This window comes from Labrus mixtus, chromosome 18 (assembly GCF_963584025.1).
Source record: "Labrus mixtus chromosome 18, fLabMix1.1, whole genome shotgun sequence".
Lineage (NCBI taxonomy): Eukaryota > Metazoa > Chordata > Actinopteri > Labriformes > Labridae > Labrus > Labrus mixtus.
Window position 1 is genome coordinate 21,660,259 of NC_083629.1, and position 22,240 is coordinate 21,682,498.

Here is a 22,240-nt window from a genome sequence, read left to right on the forward strand (position 1 = left end):
GCTTTTATTTTGAAAGCCGGTAATAGGAACCGAAGCGACGGTCCCTCACGTCAGTTTTGTATCGCTGTTTATGAATTTACAGTTATTATACATCTTGGATTTCCTGTGTAATTAACACTATTTAGTTAAAAAAAACAAAAAAAATGTCTGCATTTTAGATATACATGCAAGATATCATAACGTGGCAATTTTGCTTTGGTACTTTCATAAACGGAACTGTTTTGCCAGGGAAGGATTTGACCCGAACACGACACCACACAGGCTGGGCTGATGCAAGTTGAATGAGGTAGCTGTCAGCTGTGTGAGGAAAACTGTACGGTACGGCGGGTATTTTGTCATTCTGCAGCTTCTCTTGTGACTGAATTTGATTATAAAAAAAAATAGATTTGTTTTTATTTATGCAGCAGAAAGAGTTAAACCCGGAGATATCAAACGATTTTCTAGCTCTTATAGCTTGTGATGTGTGGCTTGTCACATATGGGATTCATCTCAACTGCAGTGGCAGGAGATACAGTAACGCTTAAGTAGTCAAAGCCTCAGTGACTCCAGACAATAGCTAATCAGGAGCATTTAACTTGTATCTACGTCACAGGTATATCCGGTCACTGTGTTTAAACTTCAGTGCTGCTTTCGTTGTCAGAGTGAAGACGATGACGGACTGTGAGGGAGAAGGTCCGATGGAGCTGTACGAGCAGCTGACTGCACAGGGAGACAGAGTCAGAGCTTTGAAAACAGCCAAAGCTGAGAAGGTGAGAATTTGTGCACTACCATGTAATAACTAGACATAACATGGGTCTGTAAATGTTGGGAAAACATTTTGAAGATCTGATCTAAGGGTCCCAAAGTCTCTGACTAGACCAGGGGGAGGGCAACTGGCGGCCCGGGGGCCCACATGCGGCCCTCGTCAACCCTCAATGTGGCCCTCAGGTCAATTTTTATATGACAAAATCTGCCATGAAATCATGAAAACCAGAAATATTTTATCACTGGTATATGTTGAGTTAAATTTGAGACTATTATCGTTTTTTGTATACTATAATTTGCCCCCCTGGCAGTCAGAATTAAATGAATGTGGCCCCTTGCTGTGACCAAAGTTGCCCATCCCTGTATTAGGGGAATTAGGTATAGATATGCATACTATAAGCTTGAGAAATCTTTGTGTTTAGATTGCTCACATTGTGTTTTTTACTCATATTGTGTGTTGGATAACCTGCTGCTGTAACGCCACAATTTCCCAGTTTGGGATCAATAAAGTAATTCTATTCTATTATTCTTAAAAGAGATAGATAGGTCACACTTGGGACACAAAGATTCATCTCATTTTAGGAGATCTTTTAATTTTAGATCACAGGAGAGAGGAAGCATTCTGCTCATATTAGGGCAGGGGTGGGCAACTGGAGGCCCGGGGGCCCACATGCGGCCCTCGTCAACCCTCAATGTGGCCCTCAGGTCAATTTTTATATATCAAATGAAATACCATGAAATCCAGAAATATTTTATCACTGGTTTCAGACTCAAAGCTGATCGTTTGCTCTTACTGACATTGTTCCCTTGTTTTCTAGATCCTTGCTCGTGTTGTACTTACTCTCTGATGTACGTCGCTTTGGATAAAAGCGTCTGCTCAGTGAATTGTAGAATTGTAGAATCTTTTATTCTAAATAACGATCAATGGTCTCTACCTCTGGTGTAATTTGGGTTTAAAACATAGCCTGTAAATGTAAATTTAAATGAAGAAGTTTTGACATTTCTGCATAAGTACCGCAAAGCAACTGTATTTAAGATTGTATTGCACTAGAGGTGAGCAATATGATGATATGAAGCATAACCCATGTACCATTACAGACAGGGAGCTAATTTGCTTCCCTGCTGGATGTTTGAGAACATGGTAAGCTGGTCTGCTTCATAGTTTCAGGGAATAACTATATTTTTTATAAACATTGCCATCAAGGTGACTTTTTCTGAGTCAGAAAGGAGTATCAATTAAAAGTTGTAATAGTTTCATAGCTGGTTAGTTGTGCATTGTATTTTAAAGGAACATTGCCGTTGACTTTTTTTAGAAGCGCAAACTAGATGACAGTGCATTCTCCGTAAACGTATCTGGGATAATGCAGAAATCTCCTCTAAACTTTGTAAAATCTGAGTGGATTTACCCCTCAAAGATATCACGTGATGCTTCATCAGTGCCACTTAATCCTGTTGGTGTTTGTTTTGTCTGATTTTTTTTATTTTTTATTTTTTGGGTTCCCCAGGCTGAAGTCGATGCTGCCGTCCAGTTGCTACTACAGCTGAAGGTGGACTACAAACAGGTGACAGGTCAGGATTACAAAGCAGGCTCCCCGCCCTCAGAAAACTCTGTCGCCCCCGACAACAGGCCTGCAACGGAAGGCGCTGATGACGAAGACACGGTCGACCCGTGGAACGTTTCCACCACCAACGCCAAGGGAGTGGATTACGACAAACTCATAGGCAAGATTTAAATAAGATACAAGTTCTATTGAAAACATATTTGTTTGGTTTGTTAATCTGTTAATACATGAAATTAAATACTAATGATGATAGCGATACTTTAAGGGCATTGTGCCAGTAAAGCTCTACTGCAGTTTAATAATTTCACATTGTGTTTTCTCTTCCATCAGTGAGGTTTGGCAGTAGTAAAATTGACCAGGAGCTCGTGGACAGAATAGAAAAAGTCTCAGGACAGAGACCACACCACTTTCTAAGAAGAGGAATCTTCTTCTCACACAGGTTAGCATTTCTGTAACAACAAGTTCAGCATCAAGGTGACCTGAGCGTTTTATGTTTTCTCATTCCTGATACCTGCATTTAGTTATTAAGTTGTTGTTGATATGTCAGCATACAAAGATGAACCTTTGACCATGGATGTCCCTCACTTAGCTCTTCCTACTGTTTCTGGCAGAGACATGCATCAGGTGCTGGACGCGTACGAGAAGCAGAAGTCCTTTTACCTCTACACTGGCCGAGGTCCATCCTCGGAGGCCATGCACGTCGGTCACCTCATCCCCTTCATCTTCACCAAGTGAGATCTACCTCCGTAATGCTAAAAAAAAAAAAAAAAAAAGAGATGTTAGGCTTAATCTTTTAATCAGCTGTGCAAAAATTTAAGATAAATTCCAGAGCTTTTCATGTGCAGCTGGAAATACTTTTCTTTTTAATTAAACATCAATTCAACAGTATAGTTGAGTCTTACCTCCTCGTTGCAGATGGTTGCAGGATGTGTTTGACATCCCCCTGGTGATCCAGTTGACCGATGATGAGAAGTACCTGTGGAAGGATCTATCACTAGAGGAGTGCCAACGCTTCGCTGTGGAGAATGCCAAAGACATCATCGCATGTGGCTTTGACGTCAACAAGACCTTTATCTTCTCTGACCTCGGCTACATGGGGTAACATATGACAACAGAAATGTATTCAGGAAATATAAACACTAGAGGTGGAAAAAAAATGTTTTATGTAAAAATCAAGATTCTTATCTTGTGAGATTTTAAATAGATTCATAACTTCCAAAAATCGATTATTATTTTTTGGGGGGGCGAATCAGTCGTTCCCTGCTAAGTGCTTAGGCTAGCTCTTTAACTCAGTAGAATGCTAAATGGAGCAGAAAGAAATTCAGCCAGTCTCACAGATAACTGGAGTAGATCCTGAAGTATGTACTTATTCAAAAATAGACTTTGAATCCATTAATCCAGAATCGTTATGAATTGAAAATAGATTCTAAATCGAATCATGAGACACCCAAAGATCCCCAGCCCTAATAAGCACACGTTAGCAAACATTATTAATATTTGAGTCTGACTTTGTTGTGTGTTTTTAATGTAGTAATATTTCTTTTTCTTGCAGTGCATGTCCTGAATTCTACAGGAACGTTGTAAAGGTTCAGAAGCATGTGACATTTAACCAGGTCAAAGGCATCTTTGGCTTTACAGACAGTGACTGCATCGGTAAGAAACTGGAAAAAAAACTTCATGCTAAGAGACATTTTTTTTTGAGTAATCATTGAATTCTACTTGTATTGCGTTGAGGAGAGAACAAAATATGACTTTTTGTTTAATAGAAAATTGTGTGTTGTAATTTTTGTGTCATAATTTTACATTTAGAGCGTAATTGTCTCAATACTTTGTCGTTTTTTTATGGTGTTCAATATTTTGTATTCCTCCAGGAAAGATCAGCTTCCCGGCCATCCAGGCCGCCCCGTCCTTCAGTAGCTCGTTCCCAAAGATCTTTGGAAGTAGAAAGGACGTCCAGTGTCTCATCCCCTGTGCCATAGACCAGGTCAGGACAGCATTGTAGCGCAATTCATTTATTAAGATATTATATCTTTATTCAACCTTGGATTTAGAAAATAACTTTAACTGTATAAGTTAATTAATTAATCAGTCAGTTTCATACACACAGACAAAGTTCTGAATTTTATGTGTAAAATGTAATGTAAAAAGGGGTAAACAATAAGGTATAGATGAAACAGATAAAGAATATGATTATTATGATCAGGATAATGCAATTATAACGTATGGTGACATTATATATTTAGTAATGAGATAAGACGCAGTATTGTTTGAATGACTTAATCAACAAATGATCACAAAGGGAAAAAGTTGATAAACAAATTTTGGGATTCCATTTGGATTTAAAGGAGGGTTCTGAATAGACACGACTCACGACTTAATCTTCCAACACCAGCTGTGAACCATCGCCCTTACTGTGAGTTGTGTTCGATTGAACTCCGCCGGCTGGTCCTGCGTTTCAGTCTCCGACAAGTTTTCCCCTCCAGGGCTACCAGAGAGGTCCACGGGCCAGATTAGATGCATTGACACCTGGGTCGGAGTATGCAGCTGGGATGGAGATTGAAACCTTGGTTTAGCCGTCGTCTCAGAAGTTCCAAGAGGATCCAACAGGAAAAATATTAAAGAGTCTTTTGATACGTCAATTTCCAAATCAGATTAACCGGATGGCCATCTCGATGAATCCAAATTAAGGAATTGGCGTTCAAAAATGAAGAGCAAAGACCTTGGAGAAGAAAGTTCAAAAGCCTTGCTTGAGCCAGAGTCCAAAAATGTGCGTTGAAAATAAAAGTTCGGCAGAGAGTCGTCTCTACGGCACAAACTTAAAAGAAGCGATTCGAAACTGAAGTCCAAAGAGAAGCGAGCAAGAAGCTGAAGCTCTTGAAAACTTTCAACTGGAGATCTGAGCTGAGTCTTGAACTTTTATCAGCTGGAGGAGAGGAGCGGGGCCACCGGCGGGCCCCACTCTGACCGGAGGACAATTGTTTAAATTAAACCGAGTTTACTCAATAAGATTAAGAATAAGAATCTAAACATATATACGTCACCATACATTCAATTCGATATTATTTCTATCAGATCCACGTTGATGTAGGTTCACGTCATATATTCAGACAAGCATTTCTATCAGATTCATGTTGAGATGAAAATCACACCACCTGGGAACATCCTCAGTTAATCCCAGCCTGTAGGTGAACAAAAACATGTTATACAGTCAACATTCTTAATAAGACATATTAATAAAGTAGGGAAATAAATTGGTGTCTTTAAATAACACCTTCTATAGCTAATATCAAAGAGTATGCTTTATAACACGTCTAAATGTATAATTATGAAGGTTACGTATTCATGGATATTCTAACACTAGATGGCAGTAGCGCTCCACGTCAAATTCCTATTAAAACTATTATAACTTTTATTTGTATTCTGAAGATCAGATTTTGAGTTTAAAAAGATGATTGCAATACATTCAATGTGACAATTACAAATATCTAGATGAAGAAAGACATAAATGTTCATTTGATGCAGAATTGAACGCTGTGGTTTAATCAGCTTTCCAGCAGTCCTTAAAACAGACGGTCAATTTTTACGACTTTGCAGAGACTGGTTTCGGTCACATTCGTAGATAGCAGAGTGTTCTGTTTCCGCTTGGTTGTTTACTCAATGCGTTGTAAAAGTTTATAATATCCTGTCCTCCAGAGCCTGTCTGAGAGGGAGACTTAAATCATTGATCAGTTCCTTTGTTTCTTGGTAAAGAGTAACCAACGTGTTAATCCACATCCCCGAGTCCTGCAGGAAGAGAGGTTGTGAAACGTGGCTGCTGATATCGGCTACAGCATTATGGTCTATGGGTAACAAAAGTGCGTATGAACCAGGGTCATATTTTGCAATTGTATGTAATCGTGTCTTATCGTCTCGCTCCATCAGGACCCCTACTTCAGAATGACCCGCGATGTAGCTCCAAGAATCGGTTATCTCAAGCCGGCGCTGCTGCATTCCACCTTCTTCCCGGCCCTGCAGGGCGCGCAGACAAAGATGAGCGCCAGCGATGCCAACTCCTCCATCTTCCTCACTGACACTCCTAAACAAATCAAAAACAAGGTGCTTCTGTTAGTCAGGAGTTATTTGTTTGTCAAATAGATTTTTGCCCTTTTGCTGTTAAACTGACTCATCTGACCTTTTTAATCATGATCCCAGATCAACAAACATGCATTCTCGGGAGGAAAGGACACAGTGGAAGAGCACAGGAAGTACGGTGGAAACCCAGACGTTGACGTTTCCTTCATGTACTTGACCTTCTTCTTAGAGGACGATGAACAACTGGAGAAGATCAAACAGGTGAGGGCATGTGGACCAGAAATAATAAAAACTTTTCTTGTACTCTTTGTAAACTCTCTTATAAAATATCGACTTCCCCTTGACATCTGTACATCCTCTCTGCAGGACTATGCAAGTGGAGCTCTGCTAACTGGTGAACTGAAGAAGATGTTGACTGAACTCCTGCAGCCAATGATTTCCCAGCACCAAGAGCGACGCAAACAAGTCACAGAGGAGATGGTCCAGCAGTTTATGACACCCAGGCCTTTAAATTTTAACTTGTAGCCCAACTGAGCAGCTTAGATGTCACGGGTGATTACATCACTTATTTCAGTCCAACAACAAAACCATTGTTCCAGCTTTTTCCATTTCAAATGTTGTGATTTGTAAAGTGAAGAAGGACATTTTACAAAATAGTTAGCATCAGGGATGAAGACAAATGTCAAATGTAAATGTACAAAGCAATGATGTACTTATCTGTTGAACTAAGTATGGACGCGCCTTCATGCTAACCATCATGCTACTTGTTAGCATCATACTGCACCAAATGTACACATGTATCTTCATGAAGTGTTTGTGTTTTGCAGCACTGCTGCAACGTCACATGGGTCCTGCTCCTCAGCCTGAACTCATTTCAGGTTCAATAAAGCGGAATAAAAATGTATATTGTTGCTAAATCTGCTTCATAACCAACGACACAATCACATATTCTCTCTGAAAAATTAGGATGATTACAGTTTTTTCCAATTGCTAAAACACAATTTTGCAAACTAGGCTGGTTTTATCAAAATACTTAACACAATTCACAAAACCACAAACTGCAAAATACCTCAAATATCCTGCTAAATGAAGCACTGCAACCAAAACTACATGTAGCATTATCAAAATCAAACTTTTGCACCAAATGGCACACACTTAATTCATTTTACCAGATTTTTGTCTAACTAAATACACACTCTTGGGCATAATGAAAAGCACTCTCATCTTTAGTATGCTTTGCCATAATACTAAAATAGTTTGAATTGTAGAAAATTCGTCAGATTGTTCACATGCACAGAAATATTTGCAGATACACACTCATGCTGTTGAAACATTTGTTTTTTTATTTTTCACCAAACAAGTCAGTGCAACATATACCAGTACAGTAAAACGGCTCAAGTTGGGCTGCACTCTCTGTCCAGCCTCTCACATTGTCAGCCCATGGTTGATGACATGATCAACTAAGGTCGCTCTGATTTCATTTGAAAGTTGTTTTCTTCTTTGGCCATGAGCTCCTCTACCAGCGCTACCCCTACCTCTCACTCTTCCTCTTCCTCTCATTCTCACCCTCCCTCTTCCTCTTCCTCTCTCTGCAAAGTCTTCCATTGTTGTTGTAAAAAAAAAGGCGCTCACTTGTGGTCTTTTCACAGGGCTTACTTCCTGATTGAAGTGATAACAATTAACCATTGAGGTGTTTGGCCAATTAGCGCATGTAGTATCATTTTGAATGGCAGTGTTTTGAAATGGCAAACGTGTGACTTTATGTCAGATTGTTGTGTCTTATGCAGAGAACCGTGTTCAGTGCATTTAAAAAAGTGCCATTTTGAATTGCAAAATGTGTGCAAAGCAGAAAATGTGTTTAGACTTTTGGAGACTTGAGAAGAGGTTTTGCTCTCTGTGTGTCAGTTTAAATCATTGTGCTATGCATGTCAATTTTTTCCGGGATTTTTTCTTTTTTTTTTTTACATTAATCTTAAGAGCGTAAGCCTGTACCGATAAGCAGGATCTCATTGTCTAACTCAGTGGTTCCCAAAGTGGGGGTCGCGAGATTTCTCCCAAAAAACGTATTAAAAGGGTTTCAAATTGTTTATTTTATCTATTATTGGGAAAATAACATTTAAAAAACTAGTTCAAGAGACTGCGTGTGTTCGTCTTCTAGCGTTTCTTACAAAAAATTACTAAAAACAATATGACGGTGTTTGGGCTATTGTGTGGTATGTTAATGCCAGTGTTTTGATTGGCCTAATGTTAAATGTTTGAACCACCTCCAGGGACAATGGGGGTCCCCAGTCTCTAGCACCGTTATAGTGGGGGTTGCAGGCTGAAAAACTTTGGGACCCCCTGGTCTAACTCAAGGGGACTAAACTTGATGTATTCATAAAGAAGGATAGGATAGTTATTCAGAATGGATTAACATTTCAGGGAACTTATAAACAACTCGTAATGTAGTTATAACTTATTTAATTACATTTTCTTTTCATTCCATTTACTTACTTGTTTTACTTTATTTAGGCTATAGCCACATGTAATGAAGCACAGACGGAACATACAATAGTAAAAGGAAACCAAAACCAAATGGAGCCTGAACACAGCACACCTGATGAAGAAGGCACAGCAACGCCTCTTTTTCCTGAAGGACCCTGAGGCGCAACAGACTCCCTCGCAATCTGCTGTAAAGAACTTTTACTGCTGCACAAACGAGAGCATCCTGACGTACGGCTGTACAGCTGACACTGTATGTTCACCACCATTCCCTCAGGCAGACTCAGGACCATCCGCACACGGACAAACAGACTAAAAAAAACAGCTTCTATCCCAGAGCTGTGGATCAAACTCCTCAACCCATAAACACCCCCCCCCCCCCCCCCCCCAAAAAAAGACGGGAATACAATGTGCAATAATCACCCAACCGCTGCTAACTGTTCAATATTACTTGTGCAATAACTTTGTAATTCACTGCTTTATAATTGTCTATTTATTTACTCAGTCACTGCACTTTAACTTTAACTGTCTATTTATTTATTTATTTATTTATTCATTGCACTAAAACTGTTTATTTACTCATCCAGTCACTGCAAAAATAATAACTGTATATATTCTTTCAGTCACCACAACTGTCCATTTATTTATTATTATTATCATTCATTCACTGAACAGCAATTACTCTGGACACTTTTTGCATATTTCTCTTTCATTTCACCACAAATATATTTTTGTTGTTGTTGTTTTTGTAAACGCTGCTGTTTAGGATTGCTGCTAACAAAGTTTTGTTGTGTCCTTGTATACAATGATAATAAAGATTCTATCTATCTATCAACTTAAAGCACTTTGTATGCCAAGAGCCAGGGGCGTGTCCAAGACTTTTTTTCACTGGGGTCCAGCAGGTTAGTCATCATATTCTGTTAAACACTTTCTTGTGTGTTGTTATTCCTGCTCCTGTTTGCTCATGAACAGTGTTTCAGCATTATGAGAAAATATGTTTTTGTTGTGTATTATGGTGTTGAAACCAAACACTGAATTGAGCAAATAAATCAAATATGAAATGAAATATGAAATATGATACATTTGTGGATTTCTGTTACATATACACAAAACTATAAATATTTGTGTGTGAATCAGAAATCCATTTGTGAATCAAATTTTTTGATTTGTGGATTTGTTTTACATTTATATAGAATGAAATATATTTGTGAATCCTTCTGTGTGCATTTGTGAATATTGAGACTGATCTAACTCCATAGACATCCTGCACACCCCTTCCCACTAAACGCATCCTAGTTGGACACTGACACCCGGATGTCGGGCACCTTGATAACACTGTTGATTCTGACTGTGCAGCAGCAGTCACAGTTTTGAAAGTGTCCTCGGCTGCTCCACCGGGCAGCAGCCAATGGAGGCGAGGGGCGGAGGGCAGCCGCTAGGGGAGTTGTCTCCTGCGTCCTCATCCTATTGGGCTGTCTTAAAAAAGAGCAAACACGCTTCTTCCTCGTCTCTCCCACACGGAGCCCCCGCCCCCTCCCCCTGCACCAACAGAAATAGCAGAGGTTTGGCAGAAAGAGCACTTCCAGTAGTGAGAAGTGAGGACACATCAGCAACATTTTTTTTTTTTATCTGTCATAGTTTGAAGCCCAACTTTTCTCACTTTTTTCAACACAGTGCAAACTTAAAAAAAAAAAGGCTTTTGTAAATAATAACACTGAGTTAGCTCGGAGACATTTCATCTGTTTGACTTTTTGAGGGAATGGCATTGGACTTCGCTGCGGGCTGCATTGGAGGTAAGTGAAAGCCTGAAGTAGCCGGCCACGTTAGCAGGGGGTTAACAAAGTGGAAGCTAACAAGTTAGCATTAGCATTCAAGGTGCGTCTCCAAGCAACGCGTGGGTCGCTCGAGCTGTGAAGTAAAGTGAGTTTCCGGTGTGTGCAACATAAAGAAACACATAACAGTGTGGTATAACCATTTGGTAACATTGTAGCATTAAGTTATGTTGCAACGCGGGATGTATCTTTGATGTTGCATTCCACACCTGTGTCTCACACACACACACACCCGCACACGCACACACACACGCACACGCACACACACACAGCAGGGAGTGGTCCTGTGTTGTTATTTGTAATATGACATACAAGACATATACTGTACTTACATGGGAAATATATCTAAACTCAAAAAAGAAAACGAAAGTGTCTTAGTAGAGGGTCAAAAACAAAAATAGGAAATGGCAACATCTTTTTTATTTTCCCCCACATGAGGTATCATTACACAGCCTTGTGCAAAACACATCATACCTGCTTAGGGAGTCACCTCCCCCCCCCTCATTTTCAGAGCAGAAGTTCACCATGCCCTTTCTGTTTGAATGTAGCCTCACCTTAAAGCCTCTGGGAGTCTTGGCAGCTGTTTTGTCTTCGCTCAAGGCCAAGCACTCCCAATTTTGTTTCAGCACACCAAGGGACTCAAATAGTTTCACTTCAGAGCACAGGGGTTGTTTTTTTTTTTTTTTTTTTAAAGTTGTAATCTTTACTGTTACACCGAGAGCTCGGTTAAAATGTAGGAAATCAAGCAGATCTGGATCTCGGTTAGTGAAGGTACTTGTGATGCGTTAGACTGAGACGTATAGCCTGTTTTGTGTTTTTCGTTATGGTACGTTTGAGTTCTTCACTACTGATTTATAAATGCCACAATGTTCCCAGAATGAGCTGGTTACACCCACCGTTATATCAGAAGGCCTGCGCGATACAACGTGCTATCGTAGGGCTCGACCGATATGCGATTTTTGGGGCCGATACCGATATGAGGAATTTAAAAAAAAACACATTTATCGGCCGATATCTTCCTTAGATCTGTAGATGTAGATATACACATTTATTGTGTTGATCCCTCAAATGCAGTTTATCAAACACATATCTGATGAAGACGGTCACTCGACTGGAAAATAACTGTGCGTGTACGTGCATCACAGCTTTCTGTAGAGTTATAATGGTTGTTATAATCCATATAGCGCCCTCTGCTGGTGAAAGAGAACGGCTAGTGTAATACAATTAAACTCAAATTAAATGCTATTTGACTGGTGAGTAAGTAATATCGGCGTATATCTCATAAAATAAGCCGATACCGACAGTCACTTGATGCGCTGATATCGGCCGAATTATCGGTCGGGCGATTAATCGGTCAAGCGTACGTCACTAACATTTGTCAGTGTTGAAAATTGTCATTTTATTCAAAGTATTGTTGTATACTAATGTTTATATATAACAGACGTGCAGGGGAAAGAAGTCACACATTTGTAATATTTAAATAACCGTACACATTTAGGTGTTTCTCAAAGTTAAAGATTAAACAAACTCCGCTAAATGTTGCTGGTTTAGAAATTCTGTCAAGTCAAACATTTTGCCCTGAGTGTTACTGTACTGTTTTATACGATCCCTCTTGGCTGACAGGTTGACTCAGTAAGTAATGGTGGTGTGATAGGTTTTTGGCTCGTAGGTATATGTCAAGGACAGGCTGCTGGTGATCTTTCGTCACCGAGTACAGTGCAGCCTCGGGGTGGTGTGTATGTTTGCTGTTCCCACGTGAGAGGAGCCTCCTGATCATGAGCAACCCTTTTCTCCAAAATGAGACTTGTGACTGTGACGGGTTTCGACGACGAGGCCGCACTTCAGCCGTTGTAGGAAGATGAGCAGTAATCACGTTTTGTTCTGTAAATCTTCATCTGGTCTTTTACATTTCAGGTGCTGCTGGTGTTTTGGTTGGACATCCGTTTGACACTGTGAAGGTGGGTGTCTTCTTTTCTCTTCTGTCCTGTTCATTGTTTACTCATGTTAGGCAATGTAATGATCCAGCACTTGACTGTGAGTTTAGAAGTCTCTGTTGTAATTTAAGAAGTCTCTGTTGTAATTTAGAAGTCTCAGTGGTAATTTCCATGTCTCTGCTTTAATTTAAATCCAGGTATGCTTACAGTAGGTTAGTCATCCTTCACCAGGATTAACAAAGCTGGGCAAGAGGATTATGTGAGCACAGACAGTCAAAGATATTTCATCTCGTTAGATCATGTTTTAAATATTGGGGCCCGACTGATAAAATTTATGGGGCCGATACCGATATTGGTGAGAGAAAAAATCCGATACCGATATGTCAGCCGATATCTTTCTTGGATGTATGAAATCTGTAGAGATAGATAGATATGCATGTACACATTTATTGCATTGATCCCTCCAGTGCAGTCAAACACTTCTGGAAAAGAGCTATAATAAAGACAACATGGTAACTCAACTAAAAAAAAGTAATTGCGCGTGTACGCACATCACAGCTTGACACTCTGGAGGGTGATAATGCTTGTTGTAATCCACACAGCGCCCTCTGCTGGTGAAAGAGAACTACTAGTGTATGACAATGAAACTCAAATTAAATGCTATTTGACTGGTGAATAAATCTAGAAATATCGGTGCATATGTGATTAAAATTAGCCGATACCGATAGTCACTGGATGTGCTAACATCGGCTGAAATATTATCGGCTGGCGGATAAATCAGTCGGGCTCTAATATGTATTATAGCTTAAAAACCAGAGGAGAATTTGATTCCTTTTATAAATTCTAATGAAACTGACATTAATTGGAGGCTTCAGTAACCAGCTGTTGCATTTATTGTTTTTAAGTGTCACAGAAAGTCACAGAGATTCAAACGTAAGTGAACTCTGAATCCAGCATTTCTTTATCAGAATGACATTTTGATAAAGTCACAAATGCAAGGTTACAAAAAAGATCGCTATGTTTCTATTATGTGTGGTTTCAAACATCACATGTCTTCTTTTTGAATGTCTGAAACCAGAATTTGCATGTAAGGCTGCAGTCCTTTTAGTCTGCGTCTCTGAAGCATTCCCGTCCAGTGTTTGAAAGTCAAAGCCGGTAAATATAGCAACTCGAGTCGTTTGAAAATTACAGCCTTCCCTGACATAAACACAGAGATGGTGAATGGTCAGGTTGTCGCTCTTTTTATACTTTTGCTTTTCAATGTCATTTCTCCTCTTGAGCCCGTGTCTGTGGGGGGCGAGCTGTCTTTAACAGCAGCAGTGTCACTGTGTTGTAGATGAGAGAGAGAAATAAACAACCTCTCCATGGAAATGTGACCTAGTAAGTATGGTCAAGGTCTTTTCTTTCACTCTCCACTTTCCCCTCATGTCTTGTCTTGACCTGTAGAAATAAAAGGAAAAAGACCTTTTGTATTTTTTATATAACTCCATTCTCGGTTAATTTTCTCTCCCTCATATTGCATCCTTTTTTTTTCCACCCTGAAAAGAACATTTTTAAATCTCCTTTTGCCTGCTTGTACATTTAAATATGTATCACCATATGTGCTTTGTAGCCTCTTTGTCCGTGTTTCTATGTTACACAACTTTGAAACGAGTTCTGTCGTCTGCAGGTGAGACTTCAAGTTCAAAATGTGGACCGACCTCTGTACCGCGGGACGTATCACTGCTTCCAGTCAATCATACGCCAGGAATCGGTGAGCTTGTTTATTTTATTTGAAATGCTCCAAATGTTTGACTTCTTTTTGGATCAAATGTTGTCATAGCCGTTATGCAATGTGTGCATCATCGCCATGTGCCGCACAGCTCTCCGTGCCAATGTGACGCATTGCCACTGCCCTGATTTTTAGAGGGTCGGGTGTCAGTCCTGCAGACTTCAGCCAGCAGGTTCCTAACATGGGATGTTAGGGGGGCGTGTGTGTGTGTGTGTTAGCCAGGGTCAAAGAGGACCTTATTCCTGCCACCGGCTAAATAAAGCTTTGGACACGTTGCCTTTTGAGCCAAGCGGAGTAAGCTTGGTCTGAGTGAAATCTCAAGTTTCACATGGAAGTATTAGATTGTACTTCTCTAGTAGTTAAACATTAAAAAGCACGGTTTTCTCTTTCAGCGTCATTTCAAATCAAACTGTTTATTCTTTCATCAATGAGTATCTACTGGCAGATTTATATTTGAATGATTTAAAGAACATCCTGTCCCACCAAAGCTTCCCACCCGGGCCCCAGAATATAAATCATCTTGGGTGATAACTCAGTAAACATCAAAATAAAATCTCAAAGCTGAAATACTCGATTAAGTTAATGAGAGAAATGATATTTCCCTTTTGACACCGCTACTTCACATCAGGCTTGACAGCTGTCACGCTCATGTGGAAGCATATTTTAAAGTCTTCCCCCCCCCCCCCCCCCCCCCTTAGTGTTTGTCAAGAAAAAGCTGGCCCTTATGCAAATGTAGTCGATGGCTCCTGATTTAAAGGATTCAATTTCACTTTGACTGTGCAGGACTTTTTTTTTTTTATTCAGGAAGTGTCAGTACAGGCACTTTACAGATTCCAGTAACTTCAGCTGACTTTCTCATCAATCTTCCCTTTTTACAAGAAACACAACTGGTGTTAATCACAGTTATTTTGGAGCTTTAAATATTCTTCAGGATTTCTTAATCTGCCCTGTGCATCATCAGTCAAAAAATAGAGTGAGCTCACCGGGTGAGCACATTCCTTATCTGTAAAATCGAGTTATCAACACGTTTTTAATCGTTAAGTTTTGGACAAAAAAATAGTCATTTCACATTTTAAGACTGACTAAGGATGTAACAATTTACTCAACTCATGTTACGATTCTCTCACTATTTACTTTACAAAATGAGACTGTAGACAAACGATGAGTGAAAAAGAAACCTGCTTGTCAGTGTGGTTTGACCTTCTTAATGTTTGTTTTTCTCAACAAGGGGAGGTGATTGGAGCTTCTCTTTGTGGTGTGGGTTGAACGCTGCGTCATGTTGTTTGTGCTGTTTGTGTAGTTCCCCGTCTTCTTGTATTGTTTTCACACAGTTTTCATCTCGTCTGTTATCTTCTCACCTCTTTCATTTTCTGTCTCGATGGGGGAAGCCAAAATGCTTTCACACTTGCGGTTTAAAAGACGGTGGTGCGTCCTCAATTTGTAAATCTACTAGCCTCCACTCTCACCTTATTTTTCAGAGTACCAATGTGAATCTGGACACCTTTGAATCGATTTATCCCGATTTTACGATTAATCTTTACATCCCTTAGACTCGACACGTTTCTCCACTCTGCAGCTCAAGCTGACTCAAAATGACGACATTCACTGGAGTGACTTCAAGACGTAATTGAAGGAATACAGTGTTCCAACTTAACTGATGTATTAGTGTGAATTAATTTCTAAGTTCATGCGATCAGAATAATCTTTCCTACGTTCAGAAGAGATCCTGATGAATGATAATAATCTCTTTCTGTGTCTGCAGATGCTCGGTCTGTACAAAGGCATCGGCTCTCCAATGATGGGCCTGACCTTCATCAACGCCATCGTGTTCGGCGTCCAGGGCAACGCCATGCGCAAGCTCGGCCGCGACACGCCCCTGAACCAGTTCTTGGCCGGAGCGTCCGCCGGCGCCATCCAGTGTGTCATCTGCTGCCCGATGGAGCTCGCCAAGACGCGCATGCAGCTGCAAGGGACCGGCGAGAAGAAGTCCAAGAGGAAGCTGTACAAGAACTCCCTGGACTGTCTGGTGAGGATCTACAACAAGGAGGGAATCCGCGGCATCAACCGCGGCATGGTGACCACCCTGCTGCGCGAGACGCCCGGCTTCGGGGTGTACTTCCTCACCTATGACACGTTGACGCGCTCCCTGGGCTGCGAGCCGGACGACCCCTACATGATCCTGAAGCTGCTGTTCGCCGGCGGGATGTCGGGGATCGCCTCCTGGCTCTCGACCTACCCCGTGGATGTGATCAAGTCCCGTCTTCAGGCGGACGGGGTCGGCGGGGTCAACCAGTACAGCGGCATCATGGACTGCGTGAGGCAGAGCTTGAAGAAGGAGGGCTGGAGGGTGTTCTCGCGCGGACTCACGTCCACTCTGCTGCGGGCGTTCCCGGTGAACGCGACCACCTTTGCCACGGTGACCCTGTTTCTAATGTACATGCGAGAGGGACAGGAGTGTAGCATCCAGGACTCGGAGCTGCAGGCCGTCCAGCTGCAGACGCAGGCGCAGCCGCTCGCGCAGCAGTGAGCGCCGCCTCGGCCATCAGCTGATCCATCCAGTTTGTTTAAACTTCATGCAGGTCTATGATCTGTTCACCCGGTGTCTATAATCAGAGAGCTGGACTGATCCCAGATAGGCATCAACAAAGTGACCACATGTAGTATTTAAATAATATATATTTTAAGAGAAAAGCTGCATTTGTAAATATGGTCTATTTTTAAATGTCCTCGGTTTTATATACTTGTTTTTTGAGTTTTTCATTAATTTAGGAAACTTGATGGTTACAGCGGTTCTCGTATCACACTAACTGTACAGCGAGGGTTACAGGTTACAGATGTGCGTCACATCGAGAGTCAAAGAAACACTTTGTCTTTAATCCTGCATTGAGGTCACACTGGAGTCTGTTACGAACCGGTCTCCATCATCAAACATTCACTCACGTTATTGATCACAGACAGAACTTGACTTCAGTTTGGCATTTTTGTAAACATTAATGGGTTTGCAGTTTGCACTGTTTCTTTTTGCAAACTAACCACGGTGAAATGATTTGTGATTGAAATATTTTTAAATAAATTTTTTTAAGCCGTTTACCGGTCCAGTGTGAACCTGGCATTTTAGACCCCGTGCCCACCTAGCGCGCTTTTTCTGGGCAGGAATCTCTGGTCCTGAAGCGTTTGTGCGCCGAGAAGAAAAAGCGCTGCAATCTCCGTCCTGTCGCTATGACAACAGTCTGTTAACAACGGCTGCTGTGTGACCAACACTGCTCAGTTACTTTCTACTGTATGTTTTAGAGTTGAGATTGTTTATTTCCCCGATCAGACCCGGAGCAAAGAGGATGTGGGTACAAGAGACAATCTGTAGGCGGCAAAAATACAGGAAATGTCATACATTTGGAAAAGAGCGCCTTTCTGAAAAGTTGAAAGATCTTCAACTTGAGCGTTCGGAGCGGCCGCACAGAAAAAAAAAAAAAAGACACTAGGTGGACACGGGGCCAAAGTGATTAGTTGTAAATGTTACAAACACAAAGAACTGTCAACACACATGCACATGCTCCTTCTGCCTGTACATGTATCTGAATATCTTTGAGGATACAGCTGTGTATATAAAATGTTACAAAGGGAAGCGGCTGGATGTTTGAGCTGCAGATGCTGTCTGATGTTTTAATTCTGAGGTTATTCTGTGTGTGTCTCGGGCTCTTTGTCTTCTCAAATGATCCTCTTTGGATTCTGACCGTCGTGTAGAAATATCACAAGCTCAGACGTCGCCTCGTCGTCGGGCGACATGAACAAGTTGTCACACGTTCTTTTGTGATCTCAACGACTGGTTTTCCCATGACGCAGTCGTTGTCTGGAAAAACCAAACGTGACGCAGATTTTCCTTCGTTTTGGTTGGACATCGTTCAGTGTCCAAAGACGGCACCTTATGGTTTGACCACTAATGTAAGAATGTGTTACAGTGTAACTGGATGACTTGTTAAAAGTGGGTAAATCAGGGAGAGGGAGAGAGGGGGGGTGGTTCTGGTGCAAATGGTTCTGTTTGCTCTCAGTTTGTAAATCTGACTCACATGGCTTTTTAAACCACAGCACAGGAGCTAAGGACCCCTCTGCCCCCCCCTGCTCACCAGGACTGTCATGAGAGGTCAAAGGGCAAACACAGTAAGAAACACTTCACAGTCTGAAGGTATAAAGCGTTGACCATGATTGCCAAATAAAGGCTTAATACTGCAGGTTGCTCGTGTTACTTAATGTGGTGAAGCTGTATGACTCGTCCATCTTCACGTCTGTTTCTGCAGAACTGAAGCTGCTGTTACTTCTCTGCAGTCTGAGTTGCACACATGGAAACTGTCCTTTGTTTTTTTTTCTTTTTCTTACAAAGACATAATAATGTGCATTCTGTGAATTTTTCCCAGGTCATCCTTGAAGAGTAAATGTTAAGATTGACTGTAATCACATGTCTGTGTTTGTCTGCTTGGTCTTCTATTTAATCATGTACATGTGTCTTGGCTGTACCGGTGGAGGGTCACGTCTCTCTGTAAAGGGCTTTAAGTCTTTCATTGTGCCTTTGTCTTCTGCACTTGTCCGTGTACAATATCATGCCCCAAAGCACCATGCACAATATGAATAATTTTTTTTGAAAGAATGGTGAATAAAAGCCACATTTTTCAGGTCTTTTTGGCTGTTTTTTTTTTCTTTTTTGTACGAAAATGTCAAACTGCGCGCACATCTGAAAAGTTGAGGACTGGACAAAAAACACATCAGGTACCTGTCTTGTATAGTAAATGAATATTGTTTCTTGCTTTGTGTCACATGACCTGTCAGGTGACCTCAAGGGTTGTATATAATTTATATGTGGAGGTGTGTCTACTCACTTGTACAGGTCTGACGAAGGCCGAGGGCTTGAAATGTTAAATGTGGTGATAATAACCATCAAATGTTAATAGGTTGAGCGTCTGGTGTGCTGACTTTGTCTTCCTCCGTCTTTGGGTGGTTGTTTTTTTAACCTCCATTGCTTTAGACCAATCAATTAAATTGTATTTAATAAAGTTTAATGAAAAAAAGTTTGGACCCCAGGTGATACGAAGAAACTGAACAAAACCAACTTCTTAAAAAAAATGCTTCATAGACTTTATGACAGCATTTTTCTGTCAGGCACACCTTCGATACCCACTGAAAACAGCTCCACGACCCACTTTTGGGTCCCGACCCACCAGTTGAATACCGCTGCTGTAGACATTCATGAGTTCTATTACCATAACAAGTTGTAGGACTGAACACAACCTTCAGCAGGATAAACGATGAGTAGATTTGTTTTAGGCCCTTGAGGTAAGAAAGACTGCCCTCTAGTGGTTACTGAGGAGCAGGTGTTACTTACATTAGGAGCTTAAAGTAGATTTGAAGCTTGATCCAAAGGCAACTGGACTTGGATGAAGTCCAGTTACCTTTGGATCAAGCTTCAAATTCACCATGACCAGGAGCCTGAACTACTCATCAGGATCACTTCAGGGTTAACTCCGGTGTTTCAGTCCTACGCAGGTCGTTCACTCCTTAGCTGGGTATATCGCCATGGTAACTCATGCTGCACACCTCGAGAAGAGATCAACCTGTGAAAATGTATGATTTGACACAAAGCCCTTAAAATGAATGATTATTTACTGATATCATCCTTCATCATTTAACAGAGACTGAAAAAGCACCGGAGCCTTTTAGTCGTGTTTTTTAAGATGTTAAATTACAAACAGCCTTCTTATGGATGACAATTTAAAAAACAAACACACTTTTAACACAAATGTACAAAAATATCATTTATTAAGGACATCCGTCATCATATTAAAGTCTTTGAGGGTAGATTTGATAACAAATGTATTCATTATTTTGACAACAGCAATAAGTTATTCAAGCATCAATCACATAGATCGGATTCTTATCACAGACACGATTTATGTCCAAAAGGAAACACCTCTCACCCAAATGATTTGAAGAAATACTGAATCAAACACATAGTTTGCGTCTGTGGTTCAATATATAACATAAATGGAGTTTATTTGTGCTCCTTTTATTGTGCAAGAAGGTTGGAACCATTGTCCTGAGGCTCTCAGTGCAGTGACGGTGGTTAGCCGTGTCATGATGAAGGGAAAGGAAATCCTTACACTGTCTCCTCCACCCTGCTAGCTGCTGCTTCTTCCAGATTTGGACGTGTGCACGAGGAAGGAGTCGCAGGAGTACCGCAGGAAGCGATAGACCTCCTCAGCTCTGGTTCTGCTCATACAGCCGCCCTTTTGTACGTCGTCGACGGAGCTGCAGGAAGAGCAAAAAGGAGGTTTTTACACCGTGTAACAGAAAGAGTAGAGGCAGCGTTGTGTTCTTGTTTTGCCATGTTAGATATAAAAATACACTCTCTACCTGTTAATGAGTTGGGCGATGGAGCTGAAGTTGTGGCTCATGTTGAGGGCGTGGGCGTAGTTGACCGAGGGGAGGCTGGAGTACAGCTGCAGGGCCTGCTGCCTGTGCTGCCCTTTGACCTCCAGAGGCACAGCGATGCCCTGACCTTTGCGCTGCTCCAGCCGCGCCAAGTCCGCCAGCAGGCCGGCGCTCTCCTCCGGGCTGCTGCTCCACAGCAAACGCACCCCGGTGTTCACCAGGGCTGTCAAAGTGCTGTCATAGAAACGAGTTCGCTGGAAGGGACGCGATGTCTCACCTGAAGAAAATTAAAAAAAGAGACTTTATTGAGAACATAATTGTATCATTTCACCTCCTCAGCTATCATATCAAGATAAGCTGAATACATCAACACTCTTGCTGACCTGGCTTTGTTCTGTCCTTCTCCACTATCAGACAAACGCGCTCGAACGATCCCCGCAAGCCGTTCAGCCTTTCGGCCAACCGCTTCCTGTTCGGCATCGAGGCCAAATCCGATTGGCTGTGCCTCTCCGCGGCCATTCGGTTGCTGACGATGAAGTAGCAGCCGTCGAGCGAGCAGACGTGGACGGTGGCTGCGTGCCGCTGACGCAGGCAGGACATCAGATCCACGCCGTTGCTGATGCAGCGACTGTCGGCCAGGATGCTGACGGGCCCGGGAGGAGCGGGAGACGCACTGACGGGCGCATCGGGGCCAGAGGAAGACTGAGGTACAGAGGTGGAAGGAAGGGCCTGGACAAAGGACAACAACCATTTTTACCTGTTGTAGAGACCCTTACTCATATGTCTTATTTTATCCCTATTCCTGTTATAGATGTCTATACGTTATATTCTGATAATGTAATATGTTACATTATATTCTGTATAAGAACAACTGTATGCCTGAACTTCCATTGGCAATAATAATGTCTCATTCTGAATCTGGTTCTGATCAGAGACTGATTTATGAAGTCATATTCAAGTTTGCTGACTCATGTCTGAGGCCCAAAGCGTTAATGTGTGTGTGTGTGTGTGTGTGTGTGTGTGTGTGTGTTTGTTTGTGTGTGTACCTGTACCTCTGGTTGTTTCTTGGAGGACAACAGCGACTCCGGCTCTGCAAAGTCCAGTTCATCAGAGAGCAGATGCTGATTTTCGATCCTCTGGCGACACCTGCAGGAGAAAGATAATAATGCTCTAGTGTACCCATTCCCAAAATCTAAGAACTCGGCTGCCCAATTTTAAAGTCTGGAAACATTCTTGGGACCCCCAAAACATTTAAATCACACAACTCTAACCAATACCAGAGACTTAGATGAAAGATTTCTGAATAAATCTATGTTTGTATTTCATTATTACATGGATAAAAAAATGCTTCACAAAGTGAAAACAAAAATATGTGTGTGAAAAGTAAACTGTTAAAACTGAAAAATTCAAGTCTTCTTTATTCATTAT

The 22,240-nt window shown here is 41.4% G+C and overlaps 3 protein-coding genes across 4 annotated transcripts in view; 2 read left to right on the forward strand and 1 right to left on the reverse strand.

The window, feature by feature from the left end:
- Nucleotides 1–168: 168 nt before the first annotated feature.
- LOC132992869 (tryptophan--tRNA ligase, cytoplasmic) lies at nt 169–7,281 on the forward strand. The gene is made up of 11 exons (XM_061062424.1): nt 169–318; nt 641–749; nt 2,250–2,466; nt 2,637–2,745; nt 2,918–3,037; nt 3,222–3,404; nt 3,859–3,959; nt 4,178–4,290; nt 6,228–6,401; nt 6,498–6,638; nt 6,744–7,281. The coding sequence occupies exons 2-11, from the start codon at nt 651–653 to the stop codon at nt 6,900–6,902; spliced, it is 1,416 nt and encodes a 471-aa protein (XP_060918407.1). The 5' UTR covers nt 169–318; nt 641–650; the 3' UTR covers nt 6,903–7,281.
- A 3,104-nt stretch (nt 7,282–10,385) lies between these two features.
- Nucleotides 10,386–19,063, forward strand: LOC132993736 (mitochondrial basic amino acids transporter). 2 transcript variants are annotated; one of them, XM_061063734.1, is made up of 4 exons: nt 10,386–10,651; nt 12,605–12,648; nt 14,294–14,377; nt 16,158–19,063. In XM_061063734.1, exons 1-4 carry the CDS (start codon nt 10,618–10,620, stop codon nt 16,920–16,922), a joined length of 927 nt encoding a protein of 308 aa, XP_060919717.1. In that variant the 5' UTR covers nt 10,386–10,617; the 3' UTR covers nt 16,923–19,063. The 2 variants fall into 2 exon arrangements, with proteins under 2 accessions (XP_060919717.1, XP_060919718.1); XM_061063735.1 differs by lacking the exons at nt 10,386–10,651; nt 12,605–12,648 and adding an exon at nt 13,980–14,004.
- A 1,120-nt stretch (nt 19,064–20,183) lies between these two features.
- fancm (FA complementation group M) overlaps nt 20,184–22,240 on the reverse strand; it is a 53,665-nt gene continuing 51,608 nt past the window's right edge. Inside the window, exons 21-24 of the mRNA XM_061063575.1 lie at nt 21,865–21,958; nt 21,196–21,541; nt 20,795–21,089; nt 20,184–20,689 (exon numbers count right to left, since the gene is read on the reverse strand). Of these exons, the coding sequence (XP_060919558.1) occupies nt 20,560–20,689; nt 20,795–21,089; nt 21,196–21,541; nt 21,865–21,958 (865 nt within the window). The 3' untranslated portion in view covers nt 20,184–20,559. The remainder of the gene's footprint in view (nt 20,690–20,794; nt 21,090–21,195; nt 21,542–21,864; nt 21,959–22,240) is intronic.